Raw genomic sequence first — 17,297 nt, 5'->3', positions numbered from 1 at the left:
AGGCTGACTTAGTAATGGAGTAATGGAGTGAAGCCTTGAGCTAAAATATTATAGAAAATGTAGAAAAACAGGGAAATAAAAAACAATTTCAGAGAAGAGCAAACAACATGAGAAAATCTTTAGGTGAAATATGAGACACTTTTGTGAGAAGTGGAGCATTGCAAATCCTCATGTGAAGGGTAAATTGGGTACTTTGAGTGCAAGTCTACTTACAGAATGCTCTTAAATTTTTGACTATGAGAGATGATTTTTAGTGTAATAAATCATCTGAACACATAAAATAGTTGTGGTTTCAGTATTCTCTATTAGCAAACATGTAATGGCAAAGTTAAATATATGAATACTTTACTGCTACCTAAAGCCTGGACTTGTACTTGAGATTTTGCAGTACTTCATACATTTGTGAGACAGGCTAATACTGTCTAAGTCTACGCTCAGGAGACAAAAATCATGAACATGCATGTCTTTCCTAAGTGGCTTCACAATCTCCTCTTCCTGACATCTACTGCCTCTCATTTCCTTCTCTTTACTTTGTTTCCTTTTTCTTATTTTCCCTGTTATTTTATTTTATTAGAGGCAAGAATTATGGATACAACAAATTGTCTCTTTGGAGAAGACCAAGACTTTGTAAAAATGTGGGCCAGTCACATGTTTTATGTGGATGTGTATATTTAAATGGTACTTTGTTGTCAATCCCAAATTAAAGATCTGATCTCTTTCTCAAAACTATAAAAGACAAAAATATGTCAAAAGTACCTACTGTTTGTCCTTTTATATCTAAGGAAAAGAAAATATGTGTGTACGTTTGTAGATACAAGTGTGTATACACATACATACACACCACCAAGAACACAAGCATCCACTGTCTGTGGCAGTTTAAATACGTAGTAGGGCCTCTCATTTTTAACCTAGATTTTAAAAGAAAGAAAAGAGATGGAGATGATGACAGTTATCCACATCTGAGTTTCAGCGCCAAAGCCGCCCTGCTAGGGATGCTGGAGTTGGATCCTGTAAGGTTTTTTTCTGTTAGTGGGCCAATTCCTAGTGTTGGTTGGTAGAAGGCGCTAGTGAGCCACTGCAGGGCCATTGGAAACCACTTCTCCAGGTTCCTGTCCTACTGGATGGTTAGTCAGCTCTGCACAGTGGAGCTCCTGCCCACACCCTCTCCACTGGCAGCAGCTTCCACGGGTGGCTCTCGGGCTACATGCTCCCCTGGTAACCATGGCCCCTTTAGGAAGGTCTGAGTCTCAGTCTAGGGGGTGAGCAGGGAGAGCTCTTCTGGGTCCCAGTTCTTTCTCTGCCCACCCTCTCAGCTTAGAGGAAGTACCTGATTTTTTTTTTTTTTAACTTGCTATTTCTGGACCTCTTATAGTCATCTTTTAACCACTTTAGCAGTTAACCATCTACTGTGAAGTAAGTGAAGTGAAGTCACTCAGTCGTGTCCATCTTCTTGCGACCCCATGGACTGTAGCTTACTATGCTCCTCCATCCATGGGATTTTCCAGGCGAGAGTACTGGAGTGGGTTGCCATTTCCTTCTCCAGAGGATCTTCCTGACCCAGGGATCGAACCCAGGTCTCCTGCTCTGTAGGCAGACGCTATACCATCTGAACCATAATCAATTTTGATACTAAATTTTACCTTTCAAATAACATGGAGACAGGCGTTTTCTAAATCCCGTGACAAAAGATGAAGAGTTTCTAAGAAGCCAGCCCCACTGTCACAGGAGGAACAGATCTAGCGCGGTCACCTTCTGGTTCAGAGTCCTGGCTACTCAACACAAGATATTAACCTAATATCACTGGGAATTTATAAAGACAGAGAAAAGGCTTAATTTTATCTACAATTCTCCAAATCTAAAAATCAATCTGGAACTCTTGACCTGCTGTCTGTGGATAGACTTCAGGGGCATCTATGTGCCTCCAAGATGTTATGCAAAATAAAATGTATTCATAGCTTTCAAGATCTGCTTAAAGTATATGAGTCCCCTGAAATATTAATAGCCATTGATCTAAAATCCTTAGTGTTGTACTTGTAGAAGAGCATTTGTATTACAGGATAGATATAATTATAGGTCCTCTCTTTGGAGAGGACCAAGACTGTCATAATTTGAGCCTGTCACATACTTTCATGTGGTCTTCATGGGAAACATACAGTGTGAAATGGTGAGCAAAGTGGGACAATGAAAATAATTATGATGATATTGTTGTGATTCAATGCCTACATTATCCCTGGAGTCATGGTATATGTGTATCATGTGTGTGTCTGTTAGTTGCTCAGTTATGTCCGACTCTTTGCGACCCTATACAATGTAGCCCACCAGGTTCCTCTGTCTAGGGAATTGTCCAGGCAAGAACACTGGAATGAGTTGCCATTTCCTCCTCCAGGGAATCTTCCTGACCCAGGGATTGAACCCTGGTCTCCTGCATTGCAGGCAGATTCTTTACCATCTGAGCTACAGGTAAGTCCCTTATATGTAACATAAGTATGATTATTTCTACCTTGTAGATGAAGACACTGCAGACTAACTTTGGTCCACATTCTATAGATAGTATGTGGTCATTCTGATTTATTCTCACTGCCTACAAAGATCATAACCTCTTCAATACAGAATGCTTTCATCTATTAACATTTGCTGACCATCACATATTTAACACTATGAGTGACACAAAAAAACTTTTGGAAAGAACCAGGCTAGAATAAAACATACCAGTATTCCCAGTAATACCATGTCCCCACCTTGAGCTGGTACATATGCCATGACTCCACTTGTCCTTCCTTCCTGTGAACTTGGAATTGGCTAAGAGGTATCTTTTTCTTCAAAGCTCTTGGCAAGTTCCTACACTTTCATGATTTTCATGAAGTTTTTCCTGACTGCTAACTCCATCATTTTTTCTCTTGAACTCTTATAAACTAGGTTTGAGTCTGGCCAACATGCAGTGACTGACAGAAGGCAGTCAGAAGCCCTGTGAGCCTTGCAGCCTGGAGGGCAGAGGCTCCAGTCACAGTCAGAAAGCAAAAGAGTGTATGTGGAGGAATGGCATGAGACTTTGGGATTAGCAGATGCAACCTATTGTATAGAAATGGATAAACAACAAGAGAGTTATAACACAGAGAGTTATATCCTGTGCTAAACCATCATGGGAAATAATATGAAATGGATAAACAACAAGAGAGTATAACACAGAGAGTTATATCCTGTGCTAAACCATCATGGGAAATAATATGAAAAATAATATATATATATATATATATACATTCTAATATATGTATACATATATACATTCTTTCAGAATGTGTAACTGAATCCCTTTGCTGTGTAATAGTAATTAACACATTAAAATCAATAAAATTTGTTTTTAGTTTTTAAAACAAAGCAGAAGACTGTAAAAGCAAATGGAAAAGCAGGATCACTGAGAGATCTCAAGGTAGTAAAACAAACAAAAAGTGTCAAACCAAGAAGGCAGTGAGCAGAGGAGGGGTGACAAGCACAGTGGCAGCCAGGAGAGCAGAGAGCAGGCATGAGGAGTCCACCTCGGTAAGAGGATCAGTTTTGGATTCTGAGTTCTGATGGTGACCTTGTTCCCACGGTGTGCATGTTGGGGGCTGAGAAGTTTCCCATCCACTGAAGGCAGAAACTTTTTTTTGTGGCATACAGCAGATGCTCAACAACTATATCTTGACAACAGTAATAAATCAAGTGCTAAGTTGTGCCGTGTTAGGTAAGTTTGAGTTTACAACACGGAAAGCATAGGGACCTTAGAGTTTGAAAGATGTTCAGGGGCGAGTGTGGGCTCTGGAACACGCCCAGACAGGGCCAGCACACACAGTGCACTGAACGCTACTCCTTTCCCAATCTGCATTCTGCTTAGGGGTCACAGCACTTTCTTCTACCCAGTCTGGACCTTACCCCATGCTTCTTCTTAGCCCTGCACTCCAGGGAGCCACAGACATTTGGAAGACAGGAGCATAACAGCTTCAGAAGTTAACATATGGAAGGCAGGAGCATAACAGCTTCTCATACTACACCCTATTACTGGTTCCATATTTATAACTTTGAAACGTGTCCTAATTTTTGGTTATTTAGCCCCAAAGCCCCTAAGTCACTCCCTGAAATGTAGGATTGTCTGCTTGGTTTCCAGTTCCCTTGGTCTCCCTACAAGGCAGCAAACTCAAAAGTCTGTGGTCTATACAGCCTAATGCTCCAGGACTCTGCTCCACTTCTGAGAGTCAGTGGCACATGCTGGTTTAAGATGCTAGCCCTACTTGTGAGTTTGGAAGAGGAAGGCAAGTGTGTGGCTGAACCAACAGAGGGTGAAGGAGAAAAGTAGTTTAGTGAGTATGGGAGACACTAAATGAAAGAATGAAAGGCATAGAGGAAGAGACGCTTAGAATGAATTCACGAAACAGTCACTATTCTGGGCCTGGCTATAAAATAAGCCCTGGTGAGAAAGTGGGAAATCAACCTATAGAAGAGAGGGGATGATTATAGAGGATTCAAAACCCAAGCAGGGAAGTTGTTATCTGTCTTGTAGGAATATGAGAGCTACTGGTTGCAGGGTTTCTGGGGAGGTGTTGAATTCCTACACAGAACTCTCAGCCATCTCCTGACTCCCAGGAGGAAAAGCCTGACAGCCAGATGCCAGAGGATGGGCATTGTGAGAGCCATGAGGCCAGGAAGAGGGCCTGCCAAGAGCACAACCATCTGAGGATAAGGAGGGAGGCTCTTCCCAGACACTCTGACCTCTGATGCCACCTTTCTTCCTCTTGTCAAAGATAAGGGTTTTGCCCAGAGTTTCTACTTTGCAAGAAATACCCATGAGAGATGTATTTGGCAATTAGGAAATCACACAGGGGTCATTTCTGAAAGATCTCATAGTCCTCAATTCCCAGGTAAGTGGTGCTATTCACAGATCTGCTCAAACTTTCTTTTTTTCAGTTTGACATGAAAGTCATTCAGGACTGTAGAAAAAAATAGCTGTATAATAAAAATGAGTAAAAGCTGATGGTGTAGTGGTTTCCAGCAGAGAGCAAAGAAGGCTGTGAATGACACAGCCACTGACTATATATCATTGACTTTCCCCAGTCCTAAGCATAAAGTATCTTTTAGTAGAAATTGTGGATAATAACAGTCTGCTCCCACCTGCCTCTCACAGATGTTTTGCGACAGAGGAACTAATACAACCAGGGGTCCATCTCTCATCCCTCCATTCACTGCCCTTCTGGCATTAGCATGGTGATTTGTGCCACTGTCTCTAAGAAAGTGCTTGAAAAAAGATGTCTTCATATGAAGGGACTGTCATGGCTGTTATTATGTGGGAAAAAGAGCGTAAAAGGAACACACTCAGCTCATTAGTTGGAAGTTTTGCAAAGAAGGAGAGTACCTAAGTCGATTTTCACTTTAATTTAGCCCCAAGCCCCATTTTAAAAATGCATTTGCATATTCAAATGACAGGGAAGCAGAGGTTGAAACTGGCAGGCTGTGCGGTTCCCTCCTACACTGTGGGAGGAAAGGATGGAAACTGGTACAGACTTTTCATAAACTAATGTTCATTTCTGTTGATCCACTCTAAATTTCAGGAAATTATTTCAGTTTATATTTGCAATCTCATTATTATTTTTGGCAATAAAAATTCAAACAACTCAAATCTTAACACCATAGAATCTTGAATGAACTATGGTGAATGGGCTTACTGTAGAAATTATTGTTGTAAAGGGACTGGAAGTGTTTAATGAAACTTTTAAAGACACAGAAAATACTTTTTTAACCATGAAAAGCAAGATATAAAATTGTCAATAAATACGGTTTATGTTATATCAAATATACACTTAAAATCTGAAAATTAAATACATATAGATGAGAACAGTGTTTTCCTCTCTGGCTGGCTAGGTCTTCTATTCTGTATATTGCAAAGGGCATCAGTAATACATGGATATGCATATTTTTAACATTCTAAAGATGTTTTCTTTAGTAATGTCAAATAATGATTTCATCAGATGAGCTAATGAAACCAGTCACGTAAGGAAAAAAAATCATGACACCAATTTAAGGCAGGACCATTTTCAGAGAAGATAAACATTTCATTGTTAGTTTGTTTTTTAACTTTGTTACATTACTCCTCACATGACATTGAAACTATTTAATTTTGCTTTGCTCAAAGACAGAAAGGAAGCCACTTCTCTAAAACTTAATAATTTGAGAATATTTTTTTTCCAAGGTACAAGGAGCATACAAACTAGAAGCAGGTAATATGAATGTCACCCTGGTCAAATGACAGTGGAAGACAGTAGAAATTTGGAGAGAGAAGATTTGATAGGTTAGATGCTTTTTCAAGTGAGTCCTTCAATCAGCGGAAAGTATCATTTATCACAGAGCAAACTACAGGGATGAAATGTGATCCCAGGAATAAGCTAGAGATTAGGCTTCATTAGACACCAGGGATTTTTTTCTCTGAGCAATTTTCAGGAGCTTCTCAGTCACAGGAAGGTAAGACAAACACTATATGTGTGTGTGTGCATGTGCGGGCATATGGGTGCCCACACATATGGAAATGTGAATGTGTATATTATCTCATGTATACACTTATCCTTATCTCTTGGCTTCAGAGCTTAAGAAATAAACAACACACTCCAACAACTTTCATGACAGTGACATTCAAACAGAAGTTAAATTTTACAAAGCCTACTTAGTATTCCTGTTACACCCAAGTCCACTGCGCAACATCTATTTTAAATGTCTTATTTTAAATAAGTCTGTCATTTCATCAAATCTGGACTAGAGTGAGTCATTAAATTTCTTCAAATGAAAGGGATCTATAATATATTTACCCAAAATGCACTTCATGATTTATACGATTTGGGAATAAACTATAACTACAGACACAGGAGCAGAACATGACCTATCCAATCTACTTTTATTATTTCTTGGGATCATAAAGTGCAAGAATGCTATGTGAGTCATTAATTATATACAAAAAACAACAAATAAATATCGGCTTACGTGCCAACTTAAGTTGAACTTATTAGTACGAATCCTTTAGAAGAAATGGAGTAGCCATCATAGTCAACAAAAGAGTCCAAAATGCTGTACTTGGATGCAGTCTCAAAAACTACAGAATAGTCTCTGTTCATTTCCAGGCAAACCATTCAATATCACAGTAATTCAAGTCTATGCCCCAACCAATAATGCTGAAGAAGTTGAAATTGAACAGTTCTATAAAGACCTACAAGATCTTCTAGAACCAACACCTGAAAAAAGATGCCCTTTTCATTATAAGGTACTAGAATGCAAAAGTAGGAAGTCAAGAAATACCTGGAGTAACAGGCAAATTTGGCCTTGGAGTACAGAATGAAGCAGGGCAAAGGCTAACAGAATTTTGCCAACAGAACACACTGGTCATAGCAAACACCCTCTTCCAACAACACAAGAGAAGACTCTACACATGGATATCACCAGATGGTCAATATCAAAATCAGATTGATTATATTCTTTGCAGCCAGAGGAGAAGCTCTATACAGTCAGCAAAACCAAGACCGGGGAGCTGACTGTGGCTCAGATCATGAAATCCTCACTGAAAAATTCAGACTTAAATTGAAGAAAGTTGGGAAAACCAATAGACCATTCAAGTATGACCTAAATCAAATCTCTTACAATTATACAGTGGAAGTGAGAAATAGATTTAAGGGCCTAGATCTGATAGAGTACCTTAAGAACTATGAAAGGAGGTTTGTGACATTGTGCAGGAAGCAGTGATCAAGACCATCCCCAAGAAAAAGAACTGCAAAAAGGCAAAATGGTTATCTGAGAAGGCCTTACAAATAGCTGTGAAAAAAAACAGAAGTGAAAGGCAATGGAGAAAAGGAAAGATACACCCATTTGAATGCAGAGCTCCAAAGAATAGCAAGGAGAGATAAGAAAGATTTCCTCAGTGATAAGTGCAAAGAAATAGAGGGAAACAATAGAATGTGAAAGACTAGAAATCTCTTCAAGAAAATTAGAGATATCAAGGGACATTTTCATGCAAAGATGGGCTCAGTAAAGGACAGAAATGGTATGGACCTAGCAGACTCAGAAGATATTAAGAAGGGGTGGTAAGAATACCACAGAAGAACTAGACAATAAAGATCATCATGACCCAGATAATCATGATGGTGTGATCACTCACCTAGAGCCAGACATCCTGGAATCTGAAGTCAAGTGGGCCTTAGAAAGCATCACTATGAACAAAGCTAGTGGACGTGATGGAATTTCAGTTGAGCTATTTCAAATCCTAAAAGATGTTGCTGTGAAAGTGCTGCACTCAATATGCAAACAAATTTGGGAAACTCAACCATGGCAACAGGACTGGAAATTCCAATCTCAAAGAAAGGCAAAGCCAAATAATGCTCAAACTACCACACAATTGCACTCATCTCACATGCTAGCAAAGAAATGCTCAAAATTCTCCAAGCCAGGCTTTAACAGTACGTGAACCATGAACTTCCAGATATTCATGCAAGATTTAGAAAAGGCAGAGGAAGCAGAGATCAAACTGCCAACAACCTTCAGATCATTGAAAAAGCAAGAGAATTCCCAAAAAATATTTATTTCTGCTTCTTTGACTATGCCAAAGCCTTTGACTGTGTGGGTCACAACAAACTGTGGAAAATTCTTAAAGAGATGGGAATACCAGACCACTTGACCTGCCTCCTGAGAAATCTGTATGCAGGTAAAGAAGCAACAGATAAAACTGAACATGGAACAACAGGCTGGTTCCAAACTGGGAAAGGAGTCCATCAAAGCTGTATATTGTCACCCATTTTATTTATCTTACATGCAGAGTACATCATGAGAAATGCTGGACTGGAAGAAGCACAAGCTGGAATCAAGATTTCCAGGAGAAATATCAGTAACCTCAGATATGCAGATGACACCATACTTATGGCAGAATGTGAAGAACTAAAGAGCCTCTTGATGAAAGTGAAAGAGGAGAGTGAAAAAGTTGGCTTAAAGTTCAACATTCAGAAAACGAAGATCATGGCATCTGGTCCCATTATTTCATGGCAAATAGATGGGGAAACAATGGAACCAGTCACAGACTTTATTTTCTTAGGATCCAAAATCACTGGAGATGGTGACTGCAGCCATGAAATTAAAAGACGCTTGCTCCTTGGAAGGAAAGTTATAACCAACCTAGACAGCATATTAAAAACCAGAGACATTACTTTGCCAACAAAGGTCCGTGTAGTCAAAGATTTGGTTTTTCCACTGGTCATGTATGGATGTGAGAGTTGGTCTATAAAGAAAGCTGAGTGCCAAAGAATTGATGCTTTTGAACTGTGGTGTTGGAGAAGACTCTTGAGAGTCCCTTGGACTGCAAGGAGATCCAACCAGTCCATCCTAAAGGAAATCAGTCCTGAATAATTATTGGAAGGACTCATACTGAAGCTGAAACTCCAATACTTTGGCCACCTGATGGGAAGAACCTACTCATTGGAAATGACCCTGATTCCGGGAAAGATTGAAGGCGGGAGCAGAAGGGAACTACAGAGGATGAGATGGTTTGATGGCATCACCGACTCAATGGACATGAATTTAAGTAAGCTTTGGGAGTCGGTGATGGAGAGGGAAGCCTGGCATTCTGCAGTTCATGGGGTCACAAAGTCGGACACAACTGAGTGACTGAACTGACTGACTGGTAGAAATGTTCCTTAATAATATCTTCAAAGTATTGGGTGCTTACTGGCGACCTTGGTGGTGGTGGTTTAGTTGCTAAGTTTTGTCTGACTCTTGTGAACCCATGCACTATAGCCCACCAGCCTCCTCTGTCTATGGGACTTCCCAGGGAAGGATACTGGAGTGGGTTGCCGTTACTATCACAAGGGGATCTTCCCGACCCAGCAATCAAACCCGGGCCTCCTGCATTGCAGGCGAATTTTTTTTTTTTTTTTTTTTTTTTACCAACTGAGCCTTACACTGTGCTAACCATATATTAATCATCACAATAACAGTCTGAGGTAGGAACTATAATTGTCTCATTTTACATATGAAGATACTGAGGTTTGTTAAATTGCCCCAGGCTCCACGACTGAGTGAGCCTTTGAGTAAGATTAGGCGTCTAAACAATTTATCAACAATTATGTAACTATGTTGCTGCTAGGAACACTGTATTGAGAAGACTGTCAGGCTTTCCTGTAGGCTGAGGAGAAATGCATTTTGTGATTGCTTAGCCATTTCAGCCATAAAGTTGGGGGTATCATCACACATGCTTGTTAGCCAACACCCATTCAACTATTTGGAGACAAAGATATAGAAGCAAATTGACATGGTCAAATAGCTCCAAAGCCAGTTCTATAAACATAGTCCTGCTAATGGCCATCTGCCTTTATCCCCCCTCCCACTGAAGGTAAAGTCAAGTTATATAAGCATTTCTCCTATGCTTTTCTTTTAAATGAGAAATAATCATTTTAACACCTATAATCAAGACAACTTTCAGACAACCGAGTTACTCTCATTGCCTCTGTGAAAGGGGATTCAAAACTCTGAAAGGAGAGCTCCAAGAAAGTGGCATTTGTGATGAAGTAGAAAATATGAAATTAATCATTTTCAGGAAACTTGCAAGGCAATATATTTCTTATATTATGTATATAATAATCTACATTTCAGGTACTGTACACACACTTCAATGGACCATTTATGTTCTGATTGTTTGTTATATGGTACTATATTAGCATAGTGTGGAAGATTTGAGGTAGAAAAGTGAGGTGTTTTTTATGTCTACTTTAAGCTGTTAGTTTACTGTGTCTCGGGATGTGGAGGATCGTCTTGTAGTCAAATCAAGCTATAAAGACTAAATTGAATTATCCCCATGGAACAGCTGTTAAATCTCCAGGGAGTGGGCAGGTCCCACAAGAAAGGAATGATGAATTGCAATGGGGATGCTGCAGAAATGCAGCCTGCCAGAGAGGGTTCTGTGCTGGATGTGGCTTGTGCTTCTTGAATTACCTTTTGTAACTGATGGGTATTACCTTAAATTTGTTGCCTGATTTGTTGATTCCCTGAGTCTCCTGCTCAACTCCGAACTTTTCCAAACTCAGTAACTGTGAGAGTCTGTGAATACTAGCAAAGGACAAAAACGTCATCCTTCTCAAAAGCCCTTACTTAGCACATCTGTGGTTAGTGACTTGGAATAAAGCTGATTTTGTAGTTGATACCATGTCTTTGGGGGAAACTGTAAGCCTGAGTAGGGGAATAAAACTGTTTGTACGTGTAATTAATGGTGCAAACAATTCCTTTCCATGTGGAATTCCTAAAGAAAAAAGACAAAGTGTATAAATGTGTGTGTGTGTGTGTGTATAGTGATAGGAAATTTCACCTAAGCAAGGTGATAGAAGCAATTTGGGAGAAAAATAATATGTTTATCCCACCCTTTAAATTGAGAAGTTTAACACTAATGGTTCTTTATCTGCAAAGAACCAAAACTTATTTTTTTAATTCCCCCCAAGTGCATTAATGATAAAATAGATTATTTATGATTCATATTAATAATACTGCCAATTAAACTCTGAGAAATAAAGTATGGTAGTGAAATTTTTGGTAGCTTGGTAAGTGCTACCATATTTTAAAATCAACAAAACATTTATTAAAATTGTAGCTAATGATCCTCTCCAAAAAGGAAATGATGAAAGCTATCAATATTCATAAATTCATGGGATTTTTCCCTCCTTAATCTCCCTGACTTCCCTTTTTTTGCTCTGTATATTCAATGACTTAGTATTTAATATATCTTATCATTTAAAATGTTTTCTAACATGATTTATGTGTGGAGTTTTCTATGAATGTTGCCAAAGTGTAATAGGCAAGACAAATCTGACTTCATATTGGATCTGTTTCTTTTACTTTAACTTTTATTTTCTGCTGCTTTTACTACAAGAATGTTGTCCATAGCCTGAAATATACAGGAGAGCCCATTATCAATGCTCTGCTCATTAAAGATATAACACTTTTTCGTTCATATAGATAAAACTTGCCAAACAGAGAATAACATCTGTCTTATTGGAGGTTTGAGGAACACCATGATCTGACCTATGTGGACAGCTGCAATAACAAAGGATTTTTACACCAACAAGTGTGCAACCAGCTCATTCCCTCCTATTTTAGCATTAAAAAGTCTAAATTTTAGCTTGAAGAAGATGGTTCTTTGGGGCTCCTAGGTCTGCTGGCTTTCTGAAGAAAGTCGCTATTCCTTGCCCCAAGGCCTCATCTCTCCATTTATTGACCTATTGTGGGGCAAACAGCACAAGCGTGGACTTGATAACAATAATGGGTTTATTTATATTTAAGGCTCAGGTTCTCACACTTTTGAAGCCAGTTTGTGAACAATGAAAGTAGCAATGTTTCATTAAGTTCCTTGTGTTTCAATTTGCAATTCCAACTCTTCCCACAATGTTCTGTTCTCTTTTCAGGTGCGTTGACATTCATGATATTAGTCTAAGCTAAACTAGCTCAGTTGGTAAAGAATCCACCTGCAATGCAGTAGACCCAGGCTCAACTCCTGGGTCAGGAAGATCCTCTGGAGAAGAGATAGGATACCCACTCCAGTATTCTTGGGCTTCCCTTGTGGCTCAGCTGGTAAAGAATCTGCCTGCAATGCAGGAGACCTGGGTTTGATACATGGGTTGGGAAGATCCCCTGGAGAAGGGAAAGGCTACCCACTCCTGGAGAATTCCATGGACCGTATAGTCCATGGGGTCACAAAGAATCAGACACGACTGGGTGTCTTTCACTTTCAAACTCCTAGTAGTATGTGACCCCACTGTTTTTGCAGATTAAACTCAATGAAATGGGTATGTTATGAAATATTTGGGGGGAATAATATTGAGGAGCAATGGGCAGAAGTATGCTTTCCTGACCTACGCCTAAACAAAATGTCATCAGCTAGTTAGTGCTTAGGTTAATTACTTAACGAATAACATTAGGACTTCCTAACTTGGTAGCTCAGCTGGTAAAGAATCTGCTTGCGATGCAGGAGACTGTGGTTCAATTCCTGGGTCGGGAAGATCTGCTGGAGAAGGGATAGACTATCTATTCCAGTATTCATGGACTCCCTTGGTAGCTCAGCTGGTAAAGAATCTGCCTGCAATGTGGATTCGTTGATTAGTTAATTAGTTAATGAATAACCTTGGTACATATGGGTAACATTGTCAAAAGCCTGGAGCCTGAGCCTGGGATAAGCCTTTTTTTTTTTTTTTTTTTTTAACTTTCAATTTTATTTTTAAACTTTACATAACTGTATTAGTTTTGCCAAATATCAAAATGAATCCGCCACAGGTATACATGCCTTTTAAAATATTATGGACTTTAACCAAACTGTGATTTTCCATAAGCAAGGCTGTTTCTCATGCTGGAATCCAATGGCAACTTAAAAAAAAAAATCTGTTAATACATGGAACCTCCAAACATAAAATATTTTTTACACATTATACTTATCAAGGAAAATAAATCAAAATCATTTAAATTCCAACTTTTCCAGGTAGTCCAGTGATCAGATTGCAAGGAGAAGCAGCATCTACTAGTCAATGATAAGGGGGTCTAGTCTTGTGAAAGCTTTTACAGTACTGTTAGTTTAATGGACCTCTGCTTCTAGCAGGATGGAGTAGTATGATTTTCTCTATTTTTCCCACTAAGTACAACTAAAAACTCTAACATTATATATAAATAAAACCAAGGAAACTTCTAAATGGTGGAAAGAAGAAAGCAAGCATATCTTGGGATCTTGAGACCCAAGGAGCAACATTAAAAATTTAACCTCTGTTCTTCAAAATGCCCAAGTTTTTAACAACAGCAATAAGTAGACAAATATATAATTCACTGGCAATAGAATTTAATAGAATCTGTAGTTCTTTTGCTGCATTTCTCAGGGATAATAAAGAGATTCATTCAACCCAGTGTAGATTGCAAGCCCTGCCCACAGATGGCACAAACTCATAGCCAGGAATATAGAATTCAGTAGGTAGGTACCTCTAAAACATTTGTTTCCCCCAATTACACAGTTCATACCCACTCAGTCCCTACTGTGCCTCCCTCTCTCCAATTTCACCTTGGAGTCTATTTAGACATCCAAGAGTGTGATGTAAATGTATTATGAGGAAGTACCAGGTGTATGATGGGGAAAGCAAGTCTTAACCACATTGAAGTGTTAGAAATCATCGAGCTGGAATGGATGCTGACTTACCACAGTATAGATCTGATGCTTTCGCCTTTTAGCCAAGTCAATTATGTTTACTCCATTGTAGTAAAGGTTTTCAATACATCCATGGAAGTTTTTCTTTAAAAAGGTCCCAGGTTTGCCTGGTACTGGAATTCCTCCAAAACTAAGCTTTATGGAAAAAAAAAAAAAAATTAACTTTTAGTTATAAGCTCTAAAAAAGGAGTAAAGGAAAAGGAAAGTAAGCAAGTGAATTTCAGTAGATTCAATTGTAGCATGAGCCAAGTGGCTCAAATAATTATAGATGCCACTTGATTACACATTTAAAAGGATACTGATTAGGCCACGTAAAAATAACTATAATTGCTTGCTTTTTAAGAGCTTATTTTACAAAACTATTTTACATCCTTTCTTAACCCTTCTAATACTAAATACAACAATAATTTACAGAAGGAAGAAAAAAGCAAAGAAAATCAACATCTTTATATTTATCTCTTATGCAAATACCTTAGAGAGTACAATCAAAGTAAAACCAAGGGACAAACAAAATATACCTCTATTCAGGCCTAGTTTATTCTGTATTGTATCAAAAACACCTTATCAACACAGCTGTTATGGAAATATAAAGATGAAAAATAGGAAACAATTCAAATATCTCGTACATTTATTTAGCGGGAAATATTGAGAATTGATATAATAGACTCCTACTTAGTTTTCAATAATGGTGCTTAGAAAACATTTGTTGTAAAGTGGAAAATGAGTGGAATGTTGATTTAAAAATGCAGGAGTTATAGTTGGGAGTAAGGTATGATGTCAATAATAAAAAATGGGCTTACAATTTAGATTTGAAGAAATAACACTGAACTATTAATGGCAGTTGTCTCTGGGAAAGCGATGGAATACTATTTATGTTTACCACTTCCCTTTCCAGTACAAATTACTTTTGGAAAGAAAATATTCTTTTTAAAACAAACCTGATCTGTTATGACTATTCTTCCTATTTTAAAACAGAAGCAGAGTAGTTTCTATCATCACGTTTATCCCAATACCATTTAGTGAGTAACGCAGTTTTTCTTCACTGCTTTGAAATGTTACCTTCGGCATATAATACTTAAATCGTATGAATGCTTGAGTATATTTCAGAAAGATTTGTTCTCCCAGTGGAAATGTCTTCTTATATGAATAGCTACAGATTAAGCAAAGGCTGTTTACAGATGTCTACTTTTTCCCCCATAAATTCCACACTATTTTTAAAAATTATTTCTTTATACATTTATGATAAGAATGATTAACCCTGCTACTCATGTCTATTTTCTATTATTTTACTCTAAGATAATTATTTTATATTTTGCCCTTTTTAATTTTAAAATTTAATTTCAGAATAATTGTATTTAAAATAGTCTATTGGAAGTTTGAGAATTAATATGGAATTTGTTATTTCCATGAACACATGTACTTAATGAAGAATGTTGTTTTTTAAATATTTCATCTTCCTATACAAGAATTTAGTGTCTTTTACTATTTTAAAAATATTTTTGGTAAGGCCTGTCACCTAAGGTTATTATTTTACTTTTCTCATTCACATATTCATCAAGTTAATTCCACTGAATTTCAAGCTTTTAACAATTTCCACTGTATGAAATCTAAAACATACTACGCAAATATCAGATCATTATGCTATACGAAACTAGAGTAACATTATATGTCATTTATATCTCAATAAATTCCAGTGTAAATTCCTTGTTTTTTATTAATTAAAAATTTTATTAAGAATATTATATGCCTCGCCTATTGTTTTATCTATCCAGACACCTGTATATTAAATACTATATTTTTTAGCTAATTTCATTGAACTTTTGAAGGTACTAATCATATGAAATACTTAAAATACTTTCCTCTTTTTACAAGCCAATTTTTTAATATTTTTGTTTCATTGTCCTCACCAAAACATTCTAAAATATAGCCAAAACAACAATAAACTATAATTATGGTATAGAACATTAGGAAAAAAAATAAAAAACAAACAAAAATAACAGTATTTTTTTATATTTCCCAGTATATACTGATTCTGATTCCATATCACATTAAAGAGATACTTCTAATCCCATTTTCCACATAAATTATTAGTTGATTGCTTATTTATTATTTGTTTGAAATAAGGAATGAATGCTCAGTTTTATTCATTGATTGATGTTTCAAAAATTCATGTGACAGAATACAGAGTATTTTGCATTTAATCTGTTGGTAGGTTGAATTATATTAATAGATCATAAATTAATAGACTCTCTTTGATTGAACCACATGTATGTTCTATTTGCCTTGAAATACATGTGCTCCCACTTTAAATTGTAAATGAGTTTTCTTTTGCCAAGTATTTAGATCAAGTCTAAATTTGTCTTTCAGTAAAACTCTGCAAATTTTATCTTTAACTCTACTTAAAAGTGATTCATAACTCTTGAGACATATTCTGGAAAACAAAAATAAAGTAAGTTTGTCAATTCTAAAAATACTTTGTAAAAACATTGCTTTGATAATTTCCTTGTTGATTTATTGCAGTATTCCAATATTTTCAATTTGAGTCATTTGTATTAAAAAAGATTCATTTCCCTTTTGTAAATTGCATAAATCAAATCTGTAAGGTAAAAACAGAGTTGACTATTTGTTACTTTTATTTATTTTTTAGAACACTTTATTATGTTAGAGCAGCTTTTGTTTCACAGCAGAATTGAGAGGGAGGTAGAGAGTTTTCCCACATACTCTGTGCCCCCAAACATGCATAGTCTCCTCTCCCATTGACAAAAGCTTCCATCGGTGGTTTGTTTCAACTGGTAGACCTACATTCACATATCACAATCACCCAAAGTCCATAGCATACATTATGTTTTACTTTTGGTAGTGTACATTCTATGGGTTTGGACAAATGTATTATTACATGCATCCACCAGTACAGTATCATATAGAACAGTTTCACTACTGTAAAAATCCTCTTTTCTTTGCTAATTCATCCTTCCCCCAGCCCCTGATTCCAATCCCTGGGAACCATTGATCTTTTAACTGTTTCAATAGTTTTACCTTTTTCAGAATGTCATATTGTTGGAATTACGCAGTAAGT

At 37.3% G+C, this 17,297-nt stretch overlaps 1 protein-coding gene and 1 long non-coding RNA gene across 4 annotated transcripts in view; one reads left to right on the top strand and one right to left on the bottom strand.

Annotated features, from left to right (window-relative positions):
* The window catches only part of CNTNAP5 (contactin associated protein family member 5), a 1,053,040-nt gene that overhangs the window by 512,470 nt on the left and 523,273 nt on the right, over nt 1-17,297 (bottom strand). For both annotated transcript variants that reach the window (XM_025277585.3, XM_044936563.2), the window contains exon 7: nt 14,213-14,356. In XM_025277585.3, coding sequence (XP_025133370.2) covers nt 14,213-14,356 — 144 coding nt within the window. The remainder of the gene's footprint in view (nt 1-14,212; nt 14,357-17,297) is intronic.
* The window catches only part of LOC123331715, a 130,264-nt gene that overhangs the window by 43,617 nt on the left and 69,350 nt on the right, over nt 1-17,297 (top strand). The gene's annotated exons all lie outside the window — the stretch shown is intronic.

This window comes from Bubalus bubalis, chromosome 2 (genome assembly GCF_019923935.1).
Source record: "Bubalus bubalis isolate 160015118507 breed Murrah chromosome 2, NDDB_SH_1, whole genome shotgun sequence".
NCBI classification, from domain to species: domain Eukaryota; kingdom Metazoa; phylum Chordata; class Mammalia; order Artiodactyla; family Bovidae; genus Bubalus; species Bubalus bubalis.
Note: the sequence above shows the minus strand (reverse complement) of the source record. Positions and strands in the feature narration are given on the sequence as shown.